This window comes from Propithecus coquereli, unplaced genomic scaffold, assembly GCF_000956105.1.
Source record: "Propithecus coquereli isolate 6110/MARCELLA unplaced genomic scaffold, Pcoq_1.0 Scaffold557, whole genome shotgun sequence".
NCBI classification, from domain to species: Eukaryota; Metazoa; Chordata; class Mammalia; order Primates; family Indriidae; genus Propithecus; species Propithecus coquereli.
The window spans coordinates 1,167,209-1,185,796 of record NW_012151474.1 but is presented as its reverse complement, the minus strand read 5'-3'; the positions used below and the strand labels follow the sequence as shown (position 1 = coordinate 1,185,796).

The 18,588-nt window shown below is 58.4% G+C and overlaps 1 protein-coding gene across 1 annotated transcript in view; it reads right to left on the bottom strand.

Annotated features, from left to right (window-relative positions):
- Nucleotides 1-3,248: 3,248 nt before the first annotated feature.
- Nucleotides 3,249-18,588, bottom strand: part of LOC105821040 (putative protein TPRXL) — a 33,145-nt gene continuing 17,805 nt past the window's right edge. Inside the window, exons 6-10 of the mRNA XM_012657660.1 lie at nucleotides 13,685-13,816; nucleotides 13,400-13,546; nucleotides 7,443-7,496; nucleotides 4,658-4,808; nucleotides 3,249-3,439 (exon numbers count right to left, since the gene is read on the bottom strand). Coding sequence (XP_012513114.1) covers nucleotides 3,249-3,439; nucleotides 4,658-4,808; nucleotides 7,443-7,496; nucleotides 13,400-13,546; nucleotides 13,685-13,816 — 675 coding nt within the window. The remainder of the gene's footprint in view (nucleotides 3,440-4,657; nucleotides 4,809-7,442; nucleotides 7,497-13,399; nucleotides 13,547-13,684; nucleotides 13,817-18,588) is intronic.

Genomic DNA, 18,588 nt, shown 5'->3' with positions numbered 1-18,588 from the left:
CGGAGGAGCCCTTGGGACACTTCTCAGAGTCCGGGGCTAACGTCCCCCCAGGCCCTGGTGCCGTCGCCGTGGGCCCCCTCCCCCGACCCTGGGCCTGCCTGAGCCTGGCAGCGAGTTCTGGAACCTCGGGGGTGGAGACCTGGGAGAGGCCCTTACAGATCATCTGTCCGACAGCTTCCTTTGCAGAGGAGGAAACCGAGGCCCCAGAAGGCAAGGGACCTGCCTGGGGCCAGCAGGCAGAAATGGCTTTGTTAAGACTTGAGCCAGGCGGACCCCCAGTGTGCGTGACTGTCTTGGGCTGTCCCAGAGAGGCTGGTCTCAGATGGGGACATGACCGCCTCCTCCGAGGTCAGGAGTGCAGCCTCAGGGCGGTGACCACGGACGGACCCCCTCCCCACTTCAGACGAGCCGAGTTGTGGACTTGGTGGGAAACTCTTCCCAGAAAGGAATCCTCTTAGGGACACCGTTATTACGTAAAGCAAGGCGTGGCAGAACGCTCGCGGCTGTCCCTGGACACCAGGGAGGGGGCCTGGCCCGAGGCCGCTCCGTGACATCCTGGGGCCCATTTCTGAGCCCTCCGTGTGTGATCTACGATGAGCCGAAGTAAACCGCGCACACAGCTGGCCTTTCTGCGCCTGTCGGTCGTCGCCTGTGAAGGACAGTCCGGAGTTTCCTGCCAGTTGACTTGAAAGCGTGAACTGAACCAGGGGCCCGGGCGGGGGAGGCCCCAGGGGCCGCAGCCGTGGCTCACGTTTCTGCGGCGTCATCTGGGACCCCAGGTCCTGGGGTCTCCCTCTCCGTGGAAAGCGGCACGGAATGCTCTGGAGGAAGTCGTGTTTCAGCCACGTGGGTTTCCTGGGGCCCCCAGCTCTGGACAAAGATCTCAGAAGGTGTTTCCTTTCCTGGACTTTCTCCTGGGTCTGTTCTTGTTTCTGTGAAGGGCCACAGTCTCGGAACCCGTGTGTGTGTGTGTGTGTGTGTGTGTGTGTGTGTGTGTGTGTGTGTTTCTCCAGCCCCGGGCACCTGAACACGGCTTGGGCGTGAGAAGTGACAGGAGGCTTCCCTGACAGCCCACAGCCACAACCCCAGTCCTAACAGTTGACTGACCCTGCGCCCACCCGGGCCAGCCACCCTGCAAAGGAGTCCGACAACCCTACGAGGTGGACTGTTAGGCTTCCCATTTCACAGGGAGGGTTAGCAGCATCCGAGGCCGCACGGCATGCCCAGGCCCACATCCCGATCCTCCAGAGCCGGTGCGTCTCAACACCGGGCAGCGTCTGGGGTCGTTCTGGGCTGTTATAACGGGGGGCTGCTCTTGGCATCTATGTAGCAGTTCGAGACTGGGACGCGGCTAAGCCTCCCGCAACGCACAACAGGACAGGCCTTGGGACAAAGCCTCATCCAGCCCCAGGTGTCTCCTGGTGTCAGTGCTCTCGTGGGGTGGCCTGTCACTCCCCTGGCCCAGCCTGGAAAGCCATTCGCAAGCTGGACAGTAGAGCCGCGTCCCCTCTCCTGGGAAGAGCTGCTCGATTTGGGGCACCTGCGAGGGGTGCTCCGGAGAGAGCTGGGCTGGGAAGGGCCCCGTGTTTATAGAGCTGGAAGGGGCCTGGGTGTACAGGAGGAACGGCCCGGCCAGGCTGTTGACTCGACTTACCCACAGTCCCGGCCACTGCGCCCGGTCTCCCCGCCGACCAAGCCCCCAGGCTGCCCTGGGCTCGAGGCCCACCACAGGCCGCCCTCGAGGCGGCGCTTTCCTGGGCCCCCGCGGGCGCGAGGGGAGCCAGTCCACGTTCCCGGGGCAGGCCCTTGACTTCTGCCTGCTGTAAAAATGAAACCGCGTCACCAACGCCAGAGCAGGGCGGGAGGAGTGAAAAATCTCCGGCAAATTCCAGGGGCCTATCGTCACGTGGCCGCTCAAGCCTGACACTGACAGCCTGGGCGTGTGGACGCCGTCCGTCCTGACAGCCACGCGCCCCGAAAGCAACATCGTGCCCCGCCCTGCGTGTGGCTCCAGGCCCAGCCCAGATGGGCCAGCACCAAGACCCTCGTTCCTGAGAGAGGAGCCCTCCGGCTGGGGCCGTGGCGGGACGTGGCGTGTGGGATGTTTAAAAGCCTCTCCGAGTTTCCAAAACAAGTTTCGCTTGTGTTCCTGTGGGCTCCTTCACCCCAGTTGCTAAAAAGGGGAAACTGAGGCTGGAGGATGCCAAGTGCCCATCCCAAGGACATGGGAGTTGGTGGGAGAGCCCGTGCCGGGCACTGATGGCAGCACGGTGACAGCAGTCACGGGGCCTCCCCGGGAGCGTGTGCCCCGGCGCTGCAGAGCTCCCCTGTGCCGTCCTGGGAGGGGGCTCCAGGGAACACCCTGCGTGCACGGTTGGCGCCTGCGGCTTTCGTCGCTTAGCCTGTGAATTCAGGCCTGGGGCTGCCGAGAGCGGCACAGGCTGGCCCGGCCTCTGTTCCCTCCTCTGCTCCCGCCAGCTGTGTGTCCTCGGGAGGGTCAGCAACCTCTCTGTGTCTCTGCTTGCTCGTCTGGGAGGCGGCATCACCATGCCCGCCGGTCAGGAGGGCAGAGCCGGCACCCAGAGGCCTTGGTGCTGCTGCCCCGGCCCTGCCCGGCGGGGAGCGGGGTTCTCGGGGGGCCGGAGCAGCAGACCTCACGGTGGCGTCCGAGGCAGGGGGAGCGAGCGGCCCGTGCACTTGGGCCCTTGAAGCTGCAGGTGCCCGTCCCGGGGCAGGCCTGACCCCAAGGTGCCCCTGTGACCGGGGCTGAGGCCAAACCCATTTCTTTCCTGGCATCAGAAAAAACAAAAAACAAAAACAAAAAGCCCACAGGCTACAGAGTACAAAGGGCAAGGGCAGGTGGAGATGAACACATCCTTGTGCCAAAGCATGGCACCGGCGTCACTGCCACCTGCCGCTGAGCCCTAGCGGTGACAGGGAGCCCACCCTGAAGAGCCGCGTGGGTGCTGCCTGGTGGGTGGGCTCGCCCGGTGAGTGTCGGGGGTCGGGGCGGGGAGGACGGCGGAGGGACGCGGGGAGGCCTGGGAGGGAGTGGCGTCCAAGGAGACATTCCAGATGGACGCGGGCGCATGACTCAGACGCCCGAAGCCCGTGGTCCTGCTCGTCTTCCACGTGGCCCCATTCGAGAGCAAGAAGAGGGGGCAGAAAGGGTCCCCTGCTCAGGGCGCCCCACACGCCCCCAACACCCGGCTCACACGCACGTGCTGCACCCACAGGGTGGCGGAGGGTCAGGGCACACAGGGCCGGGAGCCACCGTCCCCCCTCCTCTGTGAGGCTCTGACCACCAGCTCCTCCTCCTCCTCCTGGAAGCCCTCCCTGCTCTGCACAGTCATGGCTTCCGCCTTCTGAGCTCCTCCCAGCAGGGCCTCTTTAGGCGCCTGGTCTGTGCCCTTGGCCCCCTGGCGCCATTCCCCACGGCCTGCCCGGGGTGGAAGACACAGGAGCGGTAGTTAAGAGCATGGTCCCGGGTTTGAGTCCCAACTCTGCCTCCAACTCTGTCGAGTCCCTTCCCAGGAGATGCTGCAGCCCCACGGCCGAGAGCCAGGCCTGCGCCGGGCACGACTGCTGGCTCCCCGGGCCCCCGCGGCTCACCGGCGGGTGAGGAGGCCTGGAGTCCGCCCGGCCCGGCGCACACCTCGCCCCGCCCACGCCTGCTGGCCGACTGGAGCCCCTCTGGTGTCTCCCAGGTCCGAACCCCGCTCTGCTGTCTGTCAGCCACGTCGCATGGACGCCTCCCTGAACCTCAGTTTCCCCATCGCCGCTGTAACCCAGGGAACGAGGGGCCGTGGGCAGCTCTCCCCAGACGCTCTCGTCCGAGCGTCCCTGACTCAGCCCTGCAGACCGTGAACATGGGAGCCCTTCTAACGAAAAGAAAACAGAGGCGGCAGGGAACGGCCGGCCGTGGTAACCCAAGCCAGCGGCCCGGCGCATGAATGGGCCCTTTCATGGGGCGGCCGCAGAGCGAGGGCCTGGGGTGGAGGCGTCCCAGGCTGGGCCCGAGGAATGGCAGTGCCCGGGGCAGGCCCAGGCAGGGGGAGAGGCACGGCGGCCTTCAGCCCGGCTCCGGCCTCCCCTCCCTCTTCCTCCCGGACACCCCATCACCCCAGCCCGGCTGAGTGAAGCAGTCAGACGTCCGCTGTCCAAATCGCCACTGTCCTCGTTTTTTTCCTGTAATTATGTCTCCAAGGGATAACTACAAATTTACATTTTGCTCAGCTCAGTCATTTATGCGCAGCCCGCGAGGAAGGCCGGCAGTAAAAGGCGCATTGATGCGTTCTGGTGTTGCTCGGGGTGATGGGGAAGGCGCACGGGGACAACTGGCCCTTTTAGCCACCGCGCCGTGCACCGCGGTGCCCTCCCCACCACCTGGGCCGCGCGAAGGCCCCTGACCGCGCATGAATGGCCTCACTGTGCGCGGTTTTCCTCTCCATACCTGGCCACCGAATCTTCCAACATTCTTCTAGAAAAAATGTGGCCCGTTTCCCTTGGATCTTTTCCTCTCCAAATTGCTTATCCATTCTGGTCCAGCCCGACGCGAGCCAGCTCTTCCTCCGTTTAGCGACATTAAAGAAAAATGGGTCTTCTGAGTTTGCCACCTGCCGCTAGAGCCCGGACAATAGTTCCCTTCTGATTTCACGGGGGCAAATTTCCGCCATCAGGCGATTTCCTTCTGCGATCTTTGAAGAGACACAGATAGGCTGATAGCGCGCCCCGGCGTTCCCACTGTGGTCCGGATGTTCCCGGGATGTGAGCCAGCGGGCGGCATGCCCTCGTGCCCGCGACGGTGCCTGGCACACAGGAGGCTCCCGTTGGGTCGACAGGTCAATGAACAAAAAGGTTTAAAAACGGCTGGAAGGAAACTCGTGGATGGCAAGCCGAGACACACGAGGGTGACGCCTGACTGTGTGTATCGTGGCCACGCCGTGGCACCACTTACAACGGCGGCGGGAACAGCCGGCGGGTCCCCTGTGCCCCGGTGACGCTGCATGCGGGGACTTTACTATCTTAATTTATGTGGTTCTAGTAAGTCACCCAACTCACCGCTAAGCTGTCCAGATTCTTGTTGAGAGCCAGTGTAGCAGCGTCCCGGGTTCAAATCCCTGCTCTGCCTCTTGCTAGCAGGCCTCGGCCTCTCTGCGCCTCAGTTTCCCCACCCTGTCCTCAGAGGGATAAATGACGACCTGCATCGGGCGCTCAGGGCAGCCCAGGCTGGGTCCTCACGGGTGTTGACTATCAGTGTCTTTCTGGGGGACTCATTTCTCCTCCACACCTCCCCAGGTTTCCACGTTGGTCACGGACGATATTTTACAATCAGGAAACACCGATATTGGGGATCACCCACCCCCGCCTCCAGTCCTGCCCCTTCTGCCCGCGCCAGGTTTCCGTGAATGCAGCCGGCTCCCGTGGTTTTCGGGAGCCCTCGGTGGTCTGGGCGTTTCACGCACGGACTCCACCACGCTCAACACTGCTGGGCATTTATCTATTATTTGCTTTAAGTAAAACGTTTACACGTGGCGTAAGCTGAAAGCCGGGCAGGGACCCCCATCACCGTGAGAGTCGCCCGCACAACCGACGGGCTCAGCAGCACCCGGTGCCGGCACGAACAGCTCTTTGTTAACAAGACTCTAGTTGTGCGGCAATACCAAACGTGGGTTAGTGTCAATGAAAAAACAACGTCCTACCCTTCGCAAAGACGTCCCTGAGCACCAACAGGCGGTCTTTCTAAAACATGAACTTTCTCGTGTCATGCCCCTGCTTACAAGCCTCGCATGGCTCCCTAGTACCCGTAGGATGAATGTACACTCGGCTGGAGACTCTCAGCCTGTCCCCATCAGGCCCCAAGCTACATTTCCAGGCTCAGGGCCCCTCCTCCCCACCTTTCCCACTCCAACTCAGGCCACCTGGCAGCTGCATGCTACCTAAACAGCCCTCAGTCTCCCACGCCTCACTAGCTCTGTATCTGATGTTCCTCCTTCTTGGAAAGTTCCCGCCCCTCCTGCCCGCTTTGCCAGCCTAGCCAACTCCTATCCATCCTTCAAGACCCGCTGGGCTGTCACCTTGTCTATGATGCCTACTTGCAGATGCTCAGATTGTGGCACACACTGTGTCCTGCACCTGGCTGTGCATCAGCCTCTGCTGGACTTCAGGATGCCAGGTTCTACCCATTTCTGTACACCCCGCGGCTCAGAGAGTGCCTAACCCCAACCAGCGCCCCATGGGTCCATGGTGGGCTGAATCCGCTCTTTCATTCCTCACCACGCTCTCTGCTCTTCCCCAGGCTGGGATGCTCTAACCCTGTGACGGCGTGATCTGGGCACTGACGTGCAGCGTCTGAGAATGCCAGCACCAGAAGCCTCCTGGGGATGGTCTGGCCCAGGCTTTCCATTTTACAGGTGAGGAAACCAAGGCCCAGAGAGGGATAGATGCCATGTGGGGCCCAGACAAGGTGGGCCCAGCTCTCTCGAGGGGCTTCGTGTTCTGCATGGCATCCGTGTCCACCCCTGCAGGGCAGCGCAGCCATCTCGTCCTGCTGACAGGGTCAATGCCCCATCCTGCTACCCTGGCTCTACAGGTGCCCCGGACCTACCTCGCCCCTCACCAACCCTCCTTACGCACCCCATCGCCACAATGAGACCCTGCAGACCATGCCCCAGGGAGCTGCTGCATCTCTGGCAAAGTGCGACTGTGGCCACTGGAGGAGGGCGGCCCTGCCACCCAGCTGGGTGACTCTGGGTAAGTTGTACTTCCTCGTGGTGCCCCAGTTTTCTCTTTTGAAAATTGGAGGTGACATATAGAAACCACCTCAAGTGGTTGTCATTGATGCAATGAAACAACGTGCTTGAAAGAGAGAACCTGACGCAGAGCCAGTGTACTGCCGTCATCGTGATTCGAGGATGATGGTAATGATAGTGATGGCGATGGTGGTGATGGTGGTGGTGATGGTGGTGGTGATGATGGTGGTGGTGGTGGTGATGGTGGTGGTGATGGTGGTGGTGATGATGGTGATGGTGGTGGTGATGGTGGTGGTGATGGTGGTGGTGATGGTGGTGGTGATGGTGATGGTGGTGATGATGGTGGTGGTGATGATGGTGGGGATGGTGGTGGTGGTGGTGATGGTGATGGTGGTGATGGTGGTGGTGATGGTGGTGGTGATGGTGGTGGTGATGGTGGTGATGATGGTGGTGATGGTGGTGGTGATGGTGGTGTGATGGTGGTGATGGTGATGGTGATGGTGGTGATGGTGATGGTGGTGGTGATGGTGATGGTGGTGATGGTGGTGATGGTGATGATGGTGGTGATGGTGATGATGGTGGTGATGGTGGTGGTGATGGTGATGGTGATGGTGATGGTGGTGGTGATGATGGTGATGGTGATGGTGGTGGTGATGGTGGTGGTGATGGTGGTGGTGATGATGGTGATGGTGGTGATGATGATGGTGATGATGATGGTGGTGATGATGGTGATGATGGTGATGATGGTGATGGTGATGGTGATCACATCCCAGAGCAGTACACCAAACACCCCATATCAAGCGCAGCAGATGTGCTGATGTCATCAAGAACAGAGCTGGGGTGTGGGCTCTGGGCAGCTGGCTCGGCCCACTCAGTAGTTACAGAACCGAGGAAGAGCTGGAACCAGAAGTGTCGAAGCCCCAAACCAAGCCTGCCCTGAGCATGAGCACGAACACCTTTCCCGCGTAGCCAGACTTTCTAGCTCGGATCTAGAAGAGTCAGGTTGAAGCTTTGCCTCTACAAAGCGTGACTGGTGCCTTTGAGCAAATCCCTCACCTCTCACAACTTTGCTTTTCTCATCTGCCCCGCGAGGGTTGTCAGACCTGCCTGGCTTCTGTCATGGGGTTATTATGGGGATCAACCAACCCCACAATTAGTGGCTCAACTGGTAGCATTGACTATTTGTCACGATTGAGCAGCACCTGGCTGATGGCTGGATTCTGCTGGCTGCCTGGCCGGGGCCGCGCTTCTCACGACTGACTTGCCGTCAGCGGGGGCGGGACGCCTGGGCCACGGCCGCTGTCCTCCAGGGTGAGCCTGGCTGGTCCCCACGGTGGGGGCTGTGTGGTCCCGTGCATAGCGAGAGCCCAACCCCCACGAGCAGTGCTCTTCGAGCTTTTTCTCCCTGCCTCACGTTTGCTATCGTTCCCCTGCGAAAGCCAAGTTCAAGGGGTGGAGAGAAAGACCCCACTCTTGAAGGGAGGAGCCAGGAGCCACCTTGCGCAGGGACCTGGGTACAGGGCTGAGAGGAACTCGGGGTGCTTTTCCAGTGTCCCCGATGCTGCGCAGTACGCAGCTGCCCCTGGAGTGGGGTCTGGGTCAAAGGTGAGGTTGCTGCACCTCACCGAGGCCCTGGGCAGGTTGCTCTGCCGTCGCGAAGCCTCAGTTTGCCGTCACGTGGGGAGCAGGAGGGTTGTGGTAGGGTTGGGTGAGAGAGAACATTGCCCGGTGCCCGGCATGCAGCCGGATGCTTGTAACTGTTATAATTATTAATTGTTATTATTTTATGCAGAGCAAAGAATGTGCTTTTCTTAAAAAGGTAGAAAGCCATTGTGGTGTCTTCAAATGGACACAGCAGCATTTTGGCTGACTCCAGAGCAGATGCTTCTAGAACAGTCTGAACTCCCAGGCCACATGCTGTTCTCCCTGCATGTGCTGGTGTAGGGGCCGAGAGTGCCAGTGTGGTGTCCTCAAGGGAAGTGTCCCTCCTCCCAGCCTGTCTCCCGGGGCTGGCAGAAGAGCCTGCAGCTGGGCCCTGAGGGAGGGGTGTGTTGGCCGGGGATGCTGGGGGCATCTGGGGGCCCCACGAGCACAGAGACCCTCTTGCAGGGGTCTCCCGTGGCCGGACATAGCAGGCATTGTCCTGAGCTGGCTCCAACCCCAGGCAGGGACTTTTTTTTCCTTAAGCCAGGGACTGAGTATTTCACCGTGTGCAGACACACGTGGCCAGAGTGGCTACGGGAGCCGTTCATGGCAGCCGAGGAGGCCCAGAAAGGACTCACGGGCACCCTGCTCCCGGCTGGCCGAGCCACGCCCGGGGGCCATCAGGAGAGGGTGCAGCCCGTGCCGTGGGCTGTAGGGAGTTGGATTTGGAGAGGAAAAGCTCCCCCGGGGCCTGTGGTCGGGGGCGGGGGGGGCTGGAGCTGCGCTGCCTCAAATCTCAGCCCCGAGGCTGCTTGCTTAGCCGTGCGACCCCTGACCTCCAGGAAGGACAGGACGTGCAGACAGGACGTTGGGACAGTGGTCACAGCACGTCCCAGGAGGCCAGCTGTCCCCAGTCTGGGCACCAGTGGCAAGATCCTTTCCTTCCTCAGACCTCAGTTTGCTCCTCGAGTGACCACCTTCCACACGGGGCAGTCTGGGGACACGCGGCCAAGCAGAAAGCTGCTCTGCAGGCGCTGGCGGGCACAGGCGCTGGGGCACAGCCGACATCGGGCAGAGCTGTCCCTGTCCTCGGGCTGACCTCGCTTCTGTCCCAGAGAAACGTGGAGACTGAGGCTTGGTCCCCGAGGTCCTGAGCCCGTGGGCTCCTCCGAGCTGGGTGCTCAGGGCTCCTCTCCGAGTCCTCTGCGGACCTGGCAGAGCTGGCACGGGCGGCCCCAGGACCTCGGTCATCTCTGCGGTCACTTCTCTTTCCATCGCCAAGGGACAAGCACACTGTGGTGGGCAGCGTCGTGTCCTCCCGAAAGACACGTTTACAGTCCACCCCCGGTACCCGTGCACAGGACCCGGCTCGGGTCTGGCAGACGAGATGGGAGGGGGCCGTGCTAGATTAGGGTGGCCTCGCCCCGTGACTAGTATCCTTGGAGGAAGAGAGAAACCCAGACGGGAGACGCAGGGAGGAAGCCACGTGGAGACGGATACAGAGACTGGAGCGGTGCAGCCACAAGCCGTGGAGCTCCCGGGGGGGCAGGAGCCGGAGGGGGCGGGCAGGGTTCTGTCCTGGAGCCTTCGGAGGCAGCGCGGCCCCGCCCCACCGTGACCTCAGGCTTCTGGTCTCCAGGCCGAGAGGATGCGGCTCTGCCTCTCTCATCCAGTCTGCGATGGTCGGTCTCAGCAGCCCAGGAAGCTCATTCGCCTGAGGACGAAGGAAGGGGCCGCGGCACAAACAGCCAACACGAGCAAAATCGCGAGCGGCAGATCCCACGGAGCGTCCCCTCTCGCGAAGAAGTGAGATGTGAACGTGACGTGACGAGATATTTTTCTTTAGCAAATTGTCGAAGATTTAAGACACGTGGAGCCTCACTGCTGGCCGGGCTACGGGACGCGAGGACGCACAGGCTGCCACATTCCGGAACATGCTGTGTCCCGGCAGCTCTATCTCCCGAATCTGTCCAGGGAGGACGAGCGACTCGCAGGGGGCAGCGCCCATCACGGCGCCCTCACGATACCAGGCTGGAAACCACCTGCTCACGTGCCGCCGCAGGAAACGGCTTAAACCAATAACTCTAACCAGAAAACACCGGCAAAGCCACGCTTTTATTGACATGGAAAATTGTTCCTGGCGAGTAAGCGTTAAGAGCTGGTTCCAGGAGACGTCGGTACTAATTTTATTAAAAGGCAAAGAAGTTCACCCCCAGGAACGGCGGGCACGGCAGTCGGAGGTCGCGGCGGCGTCTCCGGACCGGAGCATCAGGGGTGATTTTGAATTTCCCTGTTTGGGTTTTGCTGTGGTGTCCGGACTTTGTGTAAAGAACAGGTATCATTTTCGAAACAGGAAAACAATGCAATTAAAAGCAGGAGGCTGAGCCCGCGTGGTCAGAGCCACGGCGGGGAGGTGGGTCCCTGGGAGGACGGAGCAGACGCTGTGGTTTCCGAGGGCACGGCCGGAGCCGTTGTTGTGACGGCGCCGCTGGCCTCGGGCTCCGGGGCGGAGGCTCGGGTGGTGGCTTCTCTGCCTGAGACCTGCGCTCACCTCCCTGCGGACCCGCAAGAGCCTGAAACAGGGCGGTGGGGACGGTGTTGCCCTGGATGGCCGAGGGGATGTCGCACGCTCAGGGATGGCTACGTGCACCTGACTTGTGACATCGGCCTCCCGCTTCAAGTTGAGGGAGCTGGGCTCAGAGAGGTGAAGGGACTTGTCTAAGGCCACACAGCCATGGGCTGTGGGCCAACATTACACCTTGTCATGTCCAACTTCGATTCCCATGTTGTCCCCACATGGCTTGGGTGCCCCTGCCATGGAGACGTGGGGACAGGAGGCCACACAGACCCTGCCCCACTGGGCTGCCTCCATCCTACAAGCCTAGGAGGGCTGAGGTGCCCCAGGAAGAGGCAGGGCAGCTTTGGTCCCATGTCATTTGCATGCAGTGTCCCAAGGACAGTGATGCCATGGGGGCAGGGAGAAGGCCTGTGCCAGGCGTCCTGCTAGAGGGGCAGAGGGCTGCCTGCAGGGTCTGCAGTGCCCCTCACCCCAGAGCAGGACCATCCCCACCCTCCCCAGAGGAGGAGACGGTGGCAGCGTCGGGTCCTGCTGCTCGGACCTTTGAGGATGAGTGTGAGGACTCTGCCGGGACACTCTCTCCTCTGGCTGTTCCCCGCCACTGAGGGGGCTCCATTCGCAGAGCAAGGACAGCCCAGATGGCATCAGAAATCCTGCACAGAGGAAGGACAGAGCCTGTCCCCACTCCAGGGGGCCCACCGGCCCCGGAGCACCCTCTGCACACTCTCCCGCCCTTGGGGCCTCTCGCCCGTCCTCATCACCCTCCCCCGGCCCGCGAGGCTGAGAGGCTCGGTCGTCTGTCCGGAGCGGCACAGCCCCTGTCTGGGCAGAGGCGAGGCCCAAAGTCAGATGAGGGGAGCAGGCTTGTTTGTGTTTGATATAAACGCTAGATTGTTCTCTGCCCTCGTCAGCTGTTATGCAGAGGCAAGTCCTAAAATAATATTGAATTTCCTCGCTCATGATTTGGAGGGAGGACACTCATCTGGAGTTAGGCTGGGACGGGGAATGCTTTCATCTGCGGGCACCGGGGACGTACGTGCCGACTCCCACGTGGCCGACAGAATGCAGGTCTCTGTGTCCGCCCCGGAGCCGGTGCTGACGCCGGCCCAGGCTCGCCACGTTCGCAGCATGGAGGGCTGCTTTGCGAGGGGAATGTTTTTGTTTTTTAATAAATATGTCTCTTGGAAAGTTGGTCTCCTCATTGATTGTTCAGAATTCCAGATGGGGCTCGGACCCTGGGGACCGGAGCCAGAGACTGGCTGATGCCGGACCGTGGGTCGGGCCCAGGCGGGCGCCCCTGGGAGGCGGTGGTGCCGGCACGTAGTGGGTGGTCACTGCGCACTTTGGGTGGACTCCAGCACAAAGCACACTCACACAACGACCTTCTTCTTCGGTCATGGGTCGCTTTGCTTTGCTTTCCAGATGCCTGCTTTAGTTTGTCACAGCGCTGGGACGCCCCTTCCTTCCGAAGTCGTCAAAGCCTCCTCTGTGCGGGCTGCTGCGGCAACTGCCCTGGTGCACTGGGGAGGGGACAGGGGCCCGTTCTTCATGGGTGTCCCGGTGGGGAGCAAGCAAGGCCCCAGGGCCAGCCAGACCACATTCAAGTCCCAGCTCCATCACCTACTAGTGCTGGGACTTTGGGCTTAACCTCTCACGTGCCTTGATTTCCTCATCTGTAAAATGGGCTTGGAACACTCACCTTGAAGGACTGCTGTGAGGACTGAGATGAAATAGCACGGGACCCAGCATCTAACTCAATACGTAACGCCACTGCCATTCAAATGAAGACCATGGTGTGCAGTTGGAGCTTACTATGCTGATTTCATTTACTCAAAAACCATCTGCTGAGTACCCCGAGAAGTCAGCCTCCTCGACAGGCACCAAGGGCACACAGAGAGGGAGAAGACATAGATCTTGTCCTCCAATGAAATGAGGTGATGACGGTGATGATGATGGTGGTGGCGGTGAAGACGCTGTGATGACGGCAGCATCAATGATGGTGACGACAGAGATCATGCTAATGCTGTTGTCACTCATGGCGATGATGGTGATGGTGGTGATGGTGGTGATGATGATGGTGATGATGATTATGGTGATGGTGATGGTGGCGATGGTGATGATGATGGTGATGGTGGTGATGATGATGGTGATGGTGATGATGGTGGTGATGGTGATGGTGATGGTGGTGATGATGATGGTGATGGTGGCGATGGTGATGATGATGGTGATGGTGGTGATGATGATGGTGATGGTGGTGATGATGATGATGGTGATGATAGTGGTGATGATGATGGTGATGATGGTGATGGTGATGATGGTGATGATGATGGTGGTGATGATGATGGTGGTGATGATGGGATGGTGATGATGATGGTGATGGTGGTGATGGTGATGGTGATGGTGATGGTGATGGTGATGGTGGTGATGATGGTGGTGATGATGATGATGGTGATGAGGATGGTGATGGTGATGATGGTGATGATGATGGTGATGATGATAGTGATGGTGGTGATGATGGTGGTGATGATGGTGATGATGATGGTGATGATGGTGGTGATGATGGTGATGATGATGGTGATGGTGGTGATGATGATGGTGGTGATGATGATGGTGATGGTGATGGTGATGGTGATGGTGATGGTGATGATGATGATGGTGGTGGTGATGATGGTGGTGATGATGATGGTGATGATGATGGTGATGATGATGGTGATGTTGGTGATGGTGATGATGGTGATGGTGATGGTGGTGATGATGATGGTGATGATGGTGGTGATGGTGATGGTGATGATGGTGATGGTGATGATGGTGGTGATGGTGATGATGATGGTGATAGTGGTGATGATGATGGTGATGATGGTGGTGGTGATGATGGTGGTGATGATGGTGGCGATGATGATGGTGATGGTGATGGTGGCGATGGTGATGATGATGGTGATGGTGGCGATGGTGATGATGATGGTGATGGTGATGATGGTGGTGATGGTGATGGTGATGATGGTGGTGATGATGATGGTGGCGGTGATGATGGTGGTGATGGTGATGGTGATGATGGTGGTGATGGTGATGGTGATGGTGGTGATGGTGATGATGATGATGATGGTGATGACGATGGTGATGATGGTGATGGTGATGGTGGTGATGATGATGGTGGTGATGATGATGATGGTGATGGTGGTGGTGATTGATGGTGATGGTGGTGATGATGATGGTGGTGATGATGATGATGGTGATGGTGGTGGTGATGATGGTGATGGTGATGGTGGTGATGATGATGGTGGTGATGATGATGGTGATGATGATGGTGATGATGATGGTGATATTGCTGAGCTCACATTTATCAGCACTTACTTTATACCAGGGCTCGTACTAAGCTTATTACCTACATTATCTTATTTAAGTATAATGCATGGTAGACTTTGAGACATTCTACAGAGGGAGTCATAGCCATGTCCATGTGACAATTTGGGAGGAAGTCAGAGGAAGCGTTAGTGAGGAAGGGGCACCTGATTTGGGTGGGACTTGAACTTGCAGGGATAGGGCTAAAGGGCATCTCGGGGTGAGGAGGCCCCATGGGCGTAGGCGCGCACCAACGCCGTGTGTCCACACAGGAGGGCCCCCACTGAGCGTGGCCGGGGTGAGCAAAGGGCTGGGGCAATACGTCTGCAGAGGTGGGAGGGGCGGAGAGGTAGGTCCTTGGCGGGGAGGTGGCAGGGTGACACCCAGCCAGGGAGTCTACACAGGAGGCTGGGGTTGCCTGTGGCGGCTGGTGGCACAGTGCACGTGTGATGTCCAGACTCCCGTGTCTTCCCTGAGGATGGCACTAAGGCATGTGAACCTGGGTGGACCAGACAGGGAAGGAACACTCACAGAGAACCAGGGAAGCCGAAGTCTGAAACGACCTCTGTCTAGCTCGGGTGGGTCACCCCTGCAGGGGTGGGGCCAGAGAGGGCCTGTTCCGGGGAGGGGGTGCCGATGGCTTCATGGAGAGTCACAGTGCCACACACTTCCGTACCTCTAAGCCTTTGCCTGAGCTGTGCCCTCCGCCCGACAGACATGCCTTCCCCCCACCTGTCTATCTGGAAAATCCCAGCTCACCCCTTAAGGCTTAGCTCGATGTCACCACCCCTCCAAGGAGCCTATCTTTGTCCCCAGGCAGAGCTGGGCACAGCCCCTCAGTGTGGTGTGTGGATCCCTCTCCCTGGGTCCTAGAACTCGTCACATCTTTGGGGCCTGATTCAATCCATGAGGCTCCTCGTGAGAGGGGGCAGAGGGTCGGAGTCAGAGGGATCGGACAGTGCGGAGCTGCTGTCCCTGAGGACGCAGGAGGGGCTGGGAGCAGGAGCACGCACGGGTCTGGGAGCTGGAGAAGGCGGGAGATGGGTTTGCCCCTGGAGCCTGCAGGAGCCGGCCCTGCTGACATCCCGACGCGAGCCCAGCGAGACTCTGAACGCCGGAACAATAAGATAATAGACGTGTGTTGTTTTAAGCCGCTGAGTTTGTGGTCGTTTTTTACAGGAGCAACAGGAAACTCACACACCAGGTGGGTGGCGTTGCTAATAAATACCATTGTCTGAGCCCGAACCACGTGCCAGCTGCTGGTGCTGTACGTTTTAATGTGCAATCTGCATGAGAACACTGAGGGAGAGGCATTGTCCCCATCTTGCCGACAGGGCACCGGGGGATTGGCGAGGCAATGACAGTTGCCCATGGTGACGCCATGGAGACAGGGCACGCAGGGACTGGGACTTGAAGCCAGCAACCTGACCCGTCTCTGTCTAGCGGTTTGTGTGGCGGCACCTCCTCTGCCCCGATGAGTAGATGGGACCCTCGGACCCCCTCACGTCCCTGACCACAGCTGTAATTGTCATGGGCTCGGAGGCTGGTGAGGACACCCCCCACCACGCTCCACGTTGAGGTCACACCAGTGCCGTGGAGCTGACCATTCCTGGGCAGGACACTTTGGTGGCGAGTGGCAGAAACCCTGACCCACCTGGACCACAGTGAGAACAGGCACCGTTTCACTCACAGAGCTGGGAAGTCCAGGGGTGGCCAAGGCCTCCCAGCGGTTCCAGAGCTCCTTCCCCAGAGACCCTGCCCTGGCAGCGGGAAGGCGGCCACCATGACGTTGGTCTCATGCCTTCCAGGTTCCGGCCACTGTCTTCTTCTGAGAGCCCCAGAGGACACAGCCACTGGCTCTGAATGTGTCCCATGGCAACACAATGTGATGTGCTGCTCGGGTTGGATGGGCTGAGCCCCAAGCCCACCCTAGGAGCCACGGGTGAGGCCAACGCCAGCCTGTGCCCAGAAGACAAGCAGAGCAGCATAAGCCAGAAAGAAGACAGGCCGATGTCGGGAGCTAGGAACGTGACAAATACCTGGTGCGCAGTGGGCATGGCCTCCACCCTGCAGGTGGGCACGGGGAGGCCTGGAGTCTGCCTGAGTCACTCAGCTGATATTTAGCAGGGCTGGGACTTGACTTGGGGATCCCCAAACAATGCTATTTCACTTTCTCTGCATGCAATTGGAAAATGAAATTTAAACACTGGTACCTTTTAAAATCATATCATAAAACATCAACTGTCTAGGAATAAACTCATGAAAGACATGCAAGACTTTTATAGAGAAAACTGCATGACATCACCGAGAGAACTTACTAATGAATAAGACCCAGATAAACGCAGGAACACGCCACGTCCACGGACCAGAAGACTCCAGGATAAAGATGTAAATTCTTCCCAGAATGACCCTATGGATCAAATGCAATCACAATCCAAATCCCAGCTGATGTTTTTGGAATCAAAAAGCTGACCCTAGAACTTACATGGAAATGCGAAGGAATAAGAACAGCCAGGAAAAATAAAAGAAGAACAAAGTTGGAATCTTCCACCTCAGGAGACCCTGACTCCTTGTGAGGTTAAAGGAACGGAGATTAGCACAGGAACAGAAATAGACCAACGTCACACAATTTGGCATTCAGAAACACACACACGTATACTCAGTCACCTGGTTTCTGACAAAGGTGCCACTGAATTATTACGGGGAAATGACAGTATTTTCAGCAAATGGTGCTGGGTCAGCGGAATGCTGAATGCTGATCCCTACCTCACACCAGACAACCAACCAACTCCAGGCCAAGCTTAGCTTTAAGCATGAAAGGCAAAATAACAAAGCTTCCAGAAGATTATATATAACAATATCTTTGTGGCCTTGGAATAGGCAATGATTTCTCAAACAGGACACAGAAATACCAGTTATAAAGGAAAACACTGATAAACCGAATGGCGTTAGAATTAACATCATCTGTTCACCAATAGATGCCATTAAGAGACTGACATTCAAACCACAGGTTCTGCCTCTGGTAATGGCCAAGGGGCCCTTCCAGACCAATCCTCATGCAGGTGATAGCTACAAAATGTAGACAAAGTATTAAAAACAACGGCCTGGGGGCACTGGGGAGGGGACAAAGGCAGGCTGTGTTGGGGGGGTCATGTGAGGACACTCAGGGAAGAGAGGAAGAGTGTCAGTCATGTCTCCTGTTTTCACAGACCGAGCAGAGCCCCCGTCTGCCACGTGCGGCGGCTAAACCTGCGCTGCAAAACCCGCCGTCTTGCGGTTGAGGAACCAGGAGACGGAGCTCAGGGCAGGGTGTGGAGCAAGAGGGACCCATGTGGGGAAAATTCATGTTCAAACCCAAGAAGCGTGTCCAGCTGACTCCCCTGAACACATGTGCGTGGGGCACAGTCTATGTGGCCCAGACTGGAATCCGGATTCAAGCTGTCCTCTGCAACAGGGGAGAGTTTTCAAGTTTAAGCGCTTGCTGCTTGGAGGCACACCACGGAATCTAGAATTCCTCGAACGAGCCGCTCACAATGTCCAGGAGGCAACCCGAAAGTTCCCGACAGGTGAGGAGCCAGGGAAGCGTGACGCTTTCTCAAGAGCGAAGCCAGCCCGCGGAGGCCGAGCGCGACGTGGCCGGCGGCTGGACTCAGCGGACAGGGATTCGCAAGCGGCCCTTTTCCGAGGCCGGAGAATGTGAGGGGATTCGTGCCTGCAATAAACACAAAGACGGGAGGCCTGGGCAGGAAAGAGAAACTACAGGAAGGAAAGAAATGGAAGCTCTAGAACCGAAACATAAATTATCCGAAATAAAAATTCTGCCGGAGGCGCTCTGTGGTGGAATGGACACGACAGAGGAAAACACCACGGAACCGGAGCAAAATCCGTAACAACGGTTTAACCTGAAAGCAGAGAGGACAAGATTGAAATTAGAACGAGCAAAGACCCGGAGATGCACAGACCAATCCAAAGGTCCACCATGAGTGGAATTGGGCTCTCAGAGGAGAGCAGGGGAGACGGCGCCGAAAAATACTACAGACAAACAGCAGTTGAAACCTCCCCCAACCTGGTGAAGATAAATTTAAGATGTGAGGAAGTCACTGGAGCCTGAGAAGCGGAACACAAAGAAACTACACGTAGGCGCGTCACCAACTTCTGAAAACCAAAGATAAAGGGAAAATCCTAAAAGCAACCAAAGATAAATGACACCAAAAATTCAGGGTAATAATGACCCAAATTACCACTAAATTCTCATTAAAAACAATGGAAGTTGGC